Below are 12,314 nucleotides of genomic sequence, written 5' to 3' on the forward strand. Positions count from 1 at the left end.
CATTTCCTGCCTGAGAAACAACTTGGATCTGCTCCAGTTTGCCTTCCGGAGCAATAGATCCACAGCAGGTGCCATCTCATTGGCTCTTCAATCAACCCTGGAACATCTGGACAGCAAAGATGTGTACATCAGGATGTTCTTTATCGACTACAGCTCAGCGTTCAATACCATCATCCCCTCAAAAGTAATCAATAAGCTCCAAGACCTTGGCCTCAATAGCTTCTTGTGCAATTGGGTCCTGGATTTCCTCACTTGCAGACCTCTGTCAGTTTGGATTGGCAACAACATCTCCTCCAAGGTCTCCATCAGGCACAGCTGCACCACGAGGCTGTGTATCTAACCCCGTGATCTACTCACTTTACACCCACTACTGTGTGGCTAAGCACAGCTCCAACGCCATATTCAAGTTTGCTGATGACACCACTGTCATTCGCTAAATCAAAGGTGGTGACAAATCAGCATATAGGAGGAAGATGGAAATCTGACTGAGTGGTGCCACAACACCAACATCTTACTCAGTGTCAGCAGGATCAAGGAGCTGATTATTGACTTTAGGAGGAGGAAACCAGGGATCCATGAGCCAGTCCTCCTCAGAGGTGGAGAGGTTGGCAACTTTAGATTCCTAGTTGTTGTTATTTTGGAGGACCTGTTCTGGGCCCACCTCGTAAGTGCAATTACAAAGAAAGCGTGGCAGTGCCTCTACTTCCCTTAGGAGTTTGTGGAGGTTTGGCATGACATCTAAAACTTTGACAAACTTCTATAGATGTGTGTTGGGGGGTATATTGACTGGCGGCATCACAGCCTGGTATGGATACACCAATGCCCTTGAATGGAGAATCCTACAAAATGTAGTGGATATGTCTCAGTCCATCACGGCTAGAGCCCTCCAAACTATTGAACACATCTGAATGAAACACTGTTGCAGGAAACCAGTATCCATCATCAGATACCCCCCACCATACAGGACATGCCTTGAGTGAAATGGATCAGTCAGGATGAAATGGCAGAGCAGACTTGACAGACTAAATTGCCTAATTCTGCTTCTATATCTCGTAGTCTTATGGTCGTCTTGCTGCTGCAATCAGGGAGAAGGTACAAGGGCCTCAGGACTCACACAACCATGTTCAGGAACAGGCTCTTGAACCAAAGGGGATAACTTCACTCCACTTCACTTGCCCCATCACTGAAATTTTCCCACAATCAATGGACTCACTTTCAAGGACTCTTCATCTCATGTTCTCAGTATTTATTGCTTATTTATTTATTTATTATTACTATTTCTTCTTTTTGTATTTGCACAGTTTGTTGTCTTCTGCACTCTGGTCGAACGCCCTAATTGGAAGGTCTTTCATTGATTCTGTTATGGTTATTATTCTATAGATTTATTAGGTAAGCCCACAAGAAACTGAATCTCAGGGTTGTACGTGGTGATATATATGCACTTTGATAATAAAAGTTAAACTTTTGCCATAATTACTGTCCGGGCTGTCGCAAATATTTGCAACAGGAACATACAAACTATGCTTGTCTGACTCCCATATTCAGTGAAGACCACTGGGAGTTGGTTGACGTTGTGGGCAGATTGTCATCTCCTTGAAACAAAGCTTGTTAGCTGCTGCCCTTTATCTACGTACCTCGTGGCAGGGGATCACTGCTGTGGTACAACGATTAGAACAACACCAAGAGTTGCGACTGTAGAAGTACGGCAGATGGATTCAGCAGCAGGCTCTCTGAAAGCTTTAGACCAAATGGACTGAAGCTCATCTTGGGGCCAAAGTGGCAAATAATCTGATTCAGCTCAGGCAGAATAACAGAGTAAATGGCTAGATATCTTTGCCAGGCTGCAGTCTAGGAAATAGGAAGGGGAAGGTGGGGCAAGGACTGATCCCCAGACATCAGCGGTAGTCACTGCTGCTGGTTTTTTGGCTTTATGTTGTCGATAGTGTCGATGGGACGGCACAGTCATGTAGTGGTTAGCGTGACGCTATTGTAGCGCGGACTATAAGATCAGGATTCAAGTCCCCCCGCTGTCTGTAAAGAGTCTGTACATTCTCTTCGTGACCAAGTGGGTTTCCTCCAGGTGCTCAAGTTTCCTCCCAAATTCCAAAGACGTACAGTTTGGATTTGTGAGTTGTGGGCAAGCTGTGTTGTCACTAGAAACGTGGCGACACCTGACGGCTTCGCTGATTTTGATTTGATACAAAACAATGCATTTCACTTTTTGCTTCGATATACATGTGGCAAATAAAGCTCACCTTTAAGATCTTTTTGATGGAAAAATACAGAACCAAAAGAGTGAAGTGTGACGCAGCTGATGTCAGAGGGGATTGGTTGTGTAATCAATCATGAAAAAGGTTGCAGGTTAACAGAGGAAACGTGGTACATTAGTTACTTAGTAATAGCTATTTAGGCATCATGCCAGGGGCTGAAATCTGGAGAGATTCAGACAAAGAGAACCAACACAGAGGGTTCCAAACTGTTCACAGAATTTGGAGAAGAAAAGGAGAAGGTCAATGGGGCCTATTTTGGGGAAGAAATGGGATTTATTTTGAGGAACAGGCTAATGGTGGCAGATGTAAAGAAGCTGAAAACTGTACTGAAGCAATATGAACAGTTCACATCGGAACCTAGCGAGGAGAGTCAGGTAGGGAAGTCTAGTCACCTCAGCGAGCCAATGGGGTGGGGTGGCCTCCAGTCTCAAGATAAACTTGGAGAGGGTGAAAACCAGAGAAAGATGGAAGTTCAGAACCAGGTAAAGGGTGAACTTGCAAGTTCAACCCAATGAGTCGGAAGAACAGAGTGAAGTGGCCAGAGTGTTTCAGTTTTAACGATGAATTAGTTGATCTTCTTGACCTCTTTTGGGGAGATGATGGAGTACCCTGGAGGATCAGTGCTGGAAAGGGTAGTTGGAAGCAGAGGAAAGGTGAGATTTGTCCTGTAGTTGTGATCAGTTTGACATATCAATGCAGAGCTCAATGCTCCTTAATGAGCACTACCAGTGAGCCGTGAAAGTAGGGTTTTTTTTGTCATCCTAATTTAATGCAGCTCTTTGGACTTGACGAAGTGGAGAAAGGCATTTGTCAAGGGGAACATCCAGGTGAGGGAAAGTAATGGGTTTGTTGCTAAACTTGGCATCAGATGTGAAAGTAAAGGTGATCATTGCAAATATGAACCTGGCAGTTGTATGGCCAAAGGTGTGATTTAAAAAAAATGCAATTGTGGGTGAATTTACAGCTTATTTTCTCAGTGAGATAGACAAAAGGAAGAGGGGTTTCAGGAGAAGACCATAAGACCATAAGACAAAGGAGCAGAAGTAGACCATTCGGCCCATCGAGTCTGCTCTGCCATTTTTATCATGAGCTGATCCATTTTCTCCTATTTAGTCCCACTCCCCTGCCTTCTCACCATAACCTTTGATGCCCTGGCTACTCAGATACCTATCAATCTCTGCCTTAAATACACCCAATGACTTGGCCTCCACTGCTGCCCGTGGCAACAAATTCCATAGACTCACCACCCTCTGACTAAAAAAATTTCTTCGCATTTCTGTTCTGAAAGGGCGCCCTTCAATCCTTAAGTTGTGCCCTCTCATACTAGACTCCCCCATCATGGGAAACAACTTTGCCACATCCACTCTGTCCATGCCTTTTAACATTCGAAATGTTTCTATGAGGTCTCCCCTCATTCTTCTAAACTCCAAGGAATACAGTCCAAGAGCGGACAAACGTTCCTCATATGTTAACCCTCTCATTCCCGGAATCATTCTAGTGAATCTTCTCTGTACCCTCTCCAACGTCAGCACATCCTTTCTTAAATAAGGAGACCAAAACTGCACACAGTACTCCAAGTGAGGTCTCACCAGCACCTTATAGAGCCTCAACGTCACATCCTTGCTCCTATACTATATTCCTCTAGAAATGAATGCCAACATTGCATTCGCCTTCTTCACTACTGACTCAACCTGGAGGTTAACTTTAAGGGTATCCTGTATGAGGACTCCCAAGTCCCGTTGCATCTCAGAACTTTGAATTCTTTCCCCATTTAAATAATAGTCTGCCAATTTATTTTTTCTGCCAAAGTGCATAACCATACACTTTCCAACATTGTACTTCATTTGCCATTTCTCTGCCCATTCTTCCAATCTATCCAAGTCTCTCTGCAGACTCTCCATTTCCTCAGCACTACTGGCCCCTCCACCTATCTTTGTATCGTCAGCAAACTTAGCCACAAAGCCATCTATTCCATAATCCAAATCGTTGATGTACAATGTAAAAAGAAGCGGCCCCAACACTGATCCCTGCGGAACACCACTGGTAACCGGCAGCCAACCAGAATAGGATCCCTTTATTCCCACTCTCTGTTTCCTGCCAATCAGCCAACGCTCTATCCATATATGTAACTTTCCCGTAATTCCATGGGCTCTTATCTTGTTAAGTAGCCTCATGTGTGGCACCTTGTCAAAGGCCTTCTGAAAATCCAAATATACAACATCCACTGCATCTCCCTTGTCTAGCCTACTGGAAATTTCCTCAAAAAATTGTAATAGGTTTGTCAGGCAGGATTTTCCTTTAAGGAATCCATGCTGAGTTCTGCCTATCTTGTCATATGCCTCCAGGTACTCTGTAACCTCATCCTTGACAATTGACTCCAACAACTTCCCAACCACGGATGTCAAGCTAACAGGTCTATAATTTCCTTTTTGCTTCCTTGCCCCCTTCTTAAATAGCGGAGTGACATTTGCAATCTTCCAGTCCTCCGGAACCATGCCAGAATCTATCGACTTTTGAAAGATCATCGCTAATGCCTCCGCAATCTCCACAGCTACTTCCTTCAGAACACTAGGGTGTATTCCATCTGGTCCGGGAGATTTATCTACCTTTAGCCTATTCAGCTTCCTGAGTACTTTCTCTGTCGTAATTGTGACTGCGCACACTTCTCTTCCCTGCCACCCTTGAGTGTCCGGTATACTGCTCTCGTCCTCAGTGAAGACTGATGCAAAATACTTGTTCAGTTCCTCTGCCATCTCCTCATCTCCCATTACAATTTCTCCAGTATCATTTTCTATCGGTCCTATATCTACTGTCACCTGTCTTTTACTCTTTATATACTTGAAAAAGCTTTAGTATCTTCTTCGATATTATTTGCTAGCTTCCTTTCATAGTTAATCTTTTCTCTGTTAATGAACTTCTTGGTTTCCTTTTGTAAGGTTTTAAAAACTTCCCAATCCTCTCTCTTCCCACTAATTTTTGCTTCCTTGTATGCCCTCTCTTTTGCTTTAACTTTGGCTTTGACTTCTCTTGTCAACCACGGTTGCATCCTTTTTCCACTCGAAAATTTCTTCTTTTTTGGAATATACCTGTCTTGCACATTCCTCATTTCTTGTATAAACTCCAGCCACTGCTGCTCTGCTGTCTTTCCCGCCAGTGTCTCTTTCCAGTCAACTTTGGCCAGTTCCTCTCTCATGCCACTGTAATTTCCTTTACTCCACTGAAATACCGACACATCAGATTTCGGCTTCTCTTTTTCTAATTTCACAGTGAACTCAATCATGTTATGATCACTGCCTCCTAAGGGTTCCTTCACCTCCATCTCTCCAATCACCTCCGGTTCATTACACAATACCCAATCCAGTACAGCCGATCCCCTAGTAGGCTCAACAACAAGCTGTTCTAAAAAGCCATCTCGCAGACATTTTACAAATTCTCTCTCTTGAGATCCAGTGCTGACCTGATTTTCCCAATCTACTCGCATGTTAAAATCCCCCACAATTATCATAACACTGCCCTTCTGACAAGCCTTTTCTATTTCCAGTTGTAATTTGTAGTCCACATTCCTGCAGCTGTTTGGGGGCCTATAAATAACTGCCATCAGGGTCCTTTTACCCCTGCTATTTCTTAGCTCAACCCATAAAGATTCTGTACCTTCCGATCCTATATCACCTCTTTCTAATGATTTAATATCATTTCTTACCAATAAAGCCACGCCTCCCCCTCTGCCTACCTTCCTATCCTTCCGATACACCGTGTATCCTTGGACGTTCAGCTCCCAGAGACACGTATCCTTTAGCCAAGAAAGAAGAAAGTTAGTATAAAATACGAAAACACTTTCGTAATTGACTTGATAGATGTTACGAGGCTGTGTAGGATGGCAAGGTAAAGGGGGTAATGTTGAATATTAGGAGGAGAGTGTATGTGGAGGGAGAGATTAAGGAAGAGTTGAGGGGAGTGTAACCAACTTGAAGAAAAGATGGAGTTAAAATCAGCGAAGATGGAAATCTGCCTCTTGCAGAGGAGGAGGAAAGGAAACTTGGCACCCATGTTGCCGGACAGGCTAAGGATAGCAGATCTTCTTTCCTAAAGGACATTGCAAAAATCCCGTATGGTTCATCAACCAGCCAGTGGTTTAAGGTCACCACGTCACAGCTTCCTTACAGCACAGCGGGACATCAGCTGTCCCTTCAACAAACCTATCAATTCCATCCTGAAAACTCTAGTTCTGTTTCTATTACCTCCTATAGGAAGTGAGTGATGTAGGATAACTTTAAAATGTTCTACATTAATTTATTAATTCATTGGATTTAAGTATCCTATTCATGAATGTAAAATTTGAGCTGTTTTCTGTAGGTCATCAGTCTGGGCTAATTATCCATTCAGTTGCCATTTCCCATTGGCATCACAATGAATTGTGCCTGGAAAAAAAGTGTATTGAAAGTAATGTGACTCAGAGGGGCAGCGTGAGGTGGAGAATTGCTCAGTTCTTGTACTTGTGGTCCCTATGATAAGTGGCCTTGCTGTGTGCTGCATTATTCAATGTTGTGTCTGTCAGCTCTTACTTGTGCATGTTATCCTCTCTACTGCTGATTTTAAGTTATTTTCATTAGTTACTGCTTAGCTTCTGTGCGTTCGAACCCATGACCTGTAACCCTGGCTTTTTCATGTATCAAGCTCAGCAAAGGCAGCAGTTTCAGCTCAGCATTTGCTCTCTGAGCCCGTGTACTAAGCGCAGTGAAACCACGTAATATCTCTCATTCAGCAATATGATTTCTGACCAGTTTTTTATCTTCTGTCCTGAAGCCTTTGTCGCCTTCTCAGGATTTGTTCCATGGATGGTATTTTCCCATCAGTACCTTGCCCGAGTGGCCAATATTCATGGTTTCGGTCCAAAACGTCAACTGTACTTTTTTCCATAGATGCTGTCTGGTCTGCTGAGTTCCTCCAGCATTTTGTGTGTGTTGGCTAATATTCATATTTGTGAAGTAATACTGGAGTGTTAACCAGCTCTTTGGTTTAGGGATTACCACAAGCTAGGACAAGGTGGGACACAAGAAGTTCTATTCCTGGCAAGTTGTACAAATGACCACACAAATTAAGAGAATAGGTCACTTGTCCCTTCGAGGTTGCTGTATGTAATAAGATCATGCTCAGTCTGATGTAATCTCAACATGAATAGAGGGGAGATTACTAGTATAAAGGAGTGGGGCAAGAGTTGGTGATAGGTTCATCCAGGTGAGGAAGTTTAATTAGCATATGGTATAAACCAGGGGGAGACAAGTATGAAAGTAAGTTGAATCCACGCCAGGGCTTGTTGATCTTGTTAGTCTGTCTCTTGAGAGTCCTAAATTTATCCAAGGTATACAAACACCCTACAACTTGTTTTTTTATAAGCACCTGCCTTTGTTAATATCTTATTTAACTGTACTGGGTTGATCCTCTACACTTCCGATCAGATGTAATACAGGAATTCTCTACCTCAGAGAGTTGTGGAGACTAGATGACTGGAGATAATTAAAGAGGAGGGGATATATTTTTTGAAAGATCAGAGGTTTGAAGGTGAAAAGTGACTGTCACAGAAGAGGCAGGTTTGCCCAAGAGCTGAGGAACTGGGCAGATCAACTGGGACCATGCTGAAGAATGGGATGTTGTGGACCACTCCTCCTGTTTTGTCATGTCCTTGTGTAAGCAGAAAGAGATGTCCAATTTTCATACTAATGCCTGAATTTCTATTTTGCAAAGACTGTAACTATTGGTACCTCTGGTGCTTTGAGTCATGATTATTAGGTTTAGAACCTTCCAGTAGAGCTGGAGAACACTGCATGAGTTAATGTTTTCTGTAATACCTTTTTGATAACATTTAACCTCCTTGTCTGTCAGCAGAATAATTAGCAAGTTTTCTTTCACATGAAGGCGCAGCTTGTCTGAAAGCCTTGCTGCTCTGCTCTGTTTTTCAGGTTTTAATCATTCACTCCAATCACTTGGCAACGCTACAGCCCAAGTCGTGTAACATTCAGGATTTGTCATTGCTGAAGGTAAATGCTGAAGGCCACAGCCATGTAAGGTTGCTCCTGGATTATGTTCATTCTAACACCCTTGTGAAGGCTTTAGGCCTCGCAAAATGTGAGATGAGAGATCTTTGATTTTCTGTTTAGTTAACTATATTTCCCTTCTCTTAATCTTTTTTTTTGCCTCTTCACATACCAAGTGCATGCTTTGCTTCCCTCCCTTTCTCTTGTGACTGGGAGAATGTGTGGCTGCTAATATTGGCAATATGCATTTGTAGAACTGGTACATTAAACATGTGCGTGCTATTCCCTCTACAATAATATGTTGTGGAATAGAGAGTCAGCATTTATTTTTCAATGGGATGGTGGAGGGGTGGGTTTGTTGTAAGGTTAGAGTTTAACGCCCATGACTGATTACCCTTGAGGTGGACTGTTGGATTAATGGTTTGGATAGTTACAATGCTGTTGGCAAAGAGTTCCATGATTTTAACGTGGCAATCCAGAAGGAATTGGAATATGTTTCAAAGTCAACATAGAGTGGGATTAGGAAGAGAACTTGCGGATAGTTTTGTTCCCATTTATCTGCTGCTCTTTTCCTTCTAGGTGGGAGAAGATGTGGGTTTGAAGCCTTGGCGAGTTGCTGCAGTGCACTTTGTAGATGGAACACGCTGCAGCCAGCAAGCCCAATCACCAACAGCACAAAGGTACCAGGCAGGGAATCAGGGAAATATTGCTTAAGGAATAAGGGTGCAATATAGAGCATTCAGGGAGGTTGCCAGTCAAGCAACCTGCCTTCTCCTTGTCCATGCTGAACTTCTTGAGTGCTGTTGGTGTTGTACTCATCCTGACAAGTGGAGTGTACTCTGTTACACTCTTTACTTGTGCCTTGCAGAATGTGTGAAGGGTTTTTGGAAGCAAGAGATTCATTCTGATTTTGATCACTGCACAGAAAGTACAAGAACTTTTCTTGAGTAGTGAAATTACACTTTTTAATTTTTCTTCATGCTGCCAGACCATCATTTTTCAAGAAACGTGTATAATTAGTTACCCCAGTTGAGTTTCTGACTACCTTCCAAATTGCTTCCCCATTATCCCTGTCATGATATTGAGTTTGGGAGATTTGGTTATAGTGTGTTCTTTTTCTAAAAGGATGTTTATTGTTGGGCATTTGTGTAACATAGGTTGTCAGTTCCATTGACTGCAAAGACTATAAGTGATTGATTCTGTCTTTAACCTCTATTTTTCTTAATTTCACACCCGCCTTCTCTTGCCATCAAGAGAAGCTGCAGCAGAGACATGGGAACAGGGCATCTCTAATTTCCCTTCCCAAGCTACATGAAGTTCTGACATTGACATGTATTGCCATTCCTTCATTAACACTAGATTACATTCCTGGAACTCTCAAACAAAATCTTTTGGACTTGCCGGGATCACCTGGCTTCAAAAGGCCAATAATCTTCTCATGGGCAATAAATTCCTCTCTAGAGACTCTTTCACTTCAAGAAAGTAACATGGTTTGTTACTTTCAGTTCAGAAACACTGCTTCCTTTACTTTGTGGCGCCTTAAAGGTTGTGGTTATTTTGCTAAATGCTATTGTTGGAGTGAATCAAATTGTGTGTGCTGGGGAACGAGGAGTTATTATTCATTGAACTATACCACACTATGTTATGTGTACAGTATTTGCTATTGAGTTGAGGTATCTTTTGGGATTTTCTGCTCTTTCTTGTTCTCAGATTCTCGATCTCCATGACAACCGACTTGCCTCACTTCCGGAGGACATGGGTCAACTCTCATCCCTTCAGGTAGAAATGAAGTTCTTTAAAGTTTTTTTCTAAGTATGAGACAACATTAAAGATATTGACAGACAAGATCTAGATTTTTTTTCAAAACTCGGGAAAAATAATCGCTAGAAAATTGCCTGCCTGTTACAACATGAATGCACTCCCATTACAAGTTGCCGGCCGAGGTTTGATCCAGTTCTGTTTCTACTCCTCTATCTGCTCCGTCAGTAATTGTTTCTGTGAAGTTCACCATATAGAATCAGAATCCAGTTTAATCTCACTGGCATATGTGAAATTTGCTGTAATAAAGCAAAAAAAAATTACAGTAAGTGCATGTGTGCATATGTGTGTGTGTGTATGTATATGTGTGTGTATATATATATATATTACACATAAAATAGTTAAATAAGAGGTGCAAAAATAAAAAGGTAGTGAGAAAATGTTCATGGGTTCAATGCCCATTCAGAAATCGGATGGCAGAGGGGAAGAAGCTGTTCCTGAATTGTTGAGTGTGTGCCTTCAGGCTGCTGTACTCAGTCCTAATGGCAGCAATGGGAATATGACATGTCCTGGGTGATGGGGGTTCTTAATGATGGATGCTGCTTTTTTGAGGCATCACTTCTTGAAGATGTCCTAGATACTATGGAGGCTAGTGCCCATGATGGAGCTGATTAAGTTTACAACTCTCTGCGGCTTCATCGTACAGCATTGAAACAGGCACTTAGGTCCAACTCAGCCAAGGTGCCTTACATTTGACTGCATTGAGCCCACATCTTTGTAAACCTTTCCTGTCTTGAACCAGGCCAAATGTCTTTTTAATACTGCAGTTGTACCCAACCGTACCATTCCCTCTGGCAGCTCATTCCTTTTACACATCACCTTATGCGTGGAGAAAACAGCATCTCAAAGCCCCTTCAAATCTTATCCCCTTTCACATTAAGCCTATACCCTCTAGTACCCCAGGAGAAAATGATTGTGACTGTCCCCTCCTCGTAATTTTATAATCCTCTAGAATAGCAAATCTCAGTTTTTGTGCAGAAACTGCGGGAGGAAGGTGGCTGGACAATAACATATCACTTAATTAGAAAAAGGGTAAGGTTCTGTTTGGATCCCAATTGGCATGGTGAAGTGCGCCAATAGCATCTTGTGTGGAAAAGCTCAGCAGGGGTGTTGTCTGTCTAAAACGGATATGGTCAAGTGTTGTGGTAGTAGCAGGCAACCTGTTGGAATGGATTTCCATTTTGAAGCTGCTATGGGTAGGAATGGTAGATTTTATAGGAAGGATCATCAAGAATTAGATATTTCAAAATGTTTCAGGAGAGAACTCCAGGATCTGGAGCCAGGATGGCTGAAGTTTCAGTTCAAAGCAACACACACAAAAGGCTGGAGGAACCCAGCAGGTCAGGCAGCATTTATGGAAATGAATAGATAGTCGAAGTTTTTGGGCCAAGACCTTCAGGGCTGAGAAGGAAGGGGGAGGATGCCAGAATAAAAAGGGAGGGGAAAGAGGCTAGCTGGAAGGTGATCAGTGAAGCTATGTTGGTGGGAAAGGTCACGGGCTGGAGAAGGAGAGATCTGATGGGAGAGGAGAGCGGACCATATGAGGAGGGGACCCAGGGGAAGTAATAGTCAGGTGAGAAGAGGTAAAGGTTGGAGTGAGGATTAGAGGAAGTGGGGGTGAATTTGTTACTGGAAAGAGAAATCAATATTCATGCCATCATGTTGGTGAGTATCCAGATGGAATCGAAGGTGTTGCTTCTCCACCCTGAGAGTGGCCACATCTTGGCCCAAGAGGAGGCTGTGGACTGACACGTCAGAACAGGAATGGGAATTGGAATTAAAATGTTTGGCCACCGGGAAGTCCCGCTTGTGGCGGACGGAGCAGAGATGCCCCCAATTTACAACGGGTCTCATCAATGTGGAGGAAGCCGCATCGGGAGCACCAGACACAACAGAAGCTCCAGCAGATTCACGGGTGAAGTGTTGCCTCACAATAGACGACACAATTACAGTTGCCTGTCCTTCTGAAAGCCCTTGCTGGATACCACTTACACAGTGCTCAAGCAGTGAATTATTTTGGAGTGCAGCAGCTAATAGATAAGCAGGCCCAGTAAGTAAGTGACATATGAATGATTTATTCTAGGCTTTTTCTGGCTGTATTGATTGAAGGTGAAATTTCAGCTAATATGGGATCTTTAGCAATGAGTGGGCTAATGTGATATCTCCAACAGTGCTGAACTCACTGAGTTCTGCA

General features: G+C 43.0%; 1 protein-coding gene across 4 annotated transcripts in view; it reads left to right on the forward strand.

Annotated features, from left to right (window-relative positions):
- Positions 1–12,314, forward strand: part of lrsam1 (leucine rich repeat and sterile alpha motif containing 1) — a 69,970-nt gene that overhangs the window by 6,533 nt on the left and 51,123 nt on the right. For 2 of the 4 annotated variants that reach the window (XM_072240549.1, XM_072240548.1), the window contains exons 4-5: positions 8,228–8,305; positions 10,013–10,081. In XM_072240549.1, the coding sequence (XP_072096650.1) occupies positions 8,228–8,305; positions 10,013–10,081 (147 nt within the window). The other 2 variants (XM_072240550.1, XM_072240551.1) reach the window with 2 other exon arrangements.

Source organism: Mobula birostris, chromosome 22 (genome assembly GCF_030028105.1).
Source record: "Mobula birostris isolate sMobBir1 chromosome 22, sMobBir1.hap1, whole genome shotgun sequence".
Taxonomy (NCBI): Eukaryota; Metazoa; Chordata; class Chondrichthyes; order Myliobatiformes; family Myliobatidae; genus Mobula; species Mobula birostris.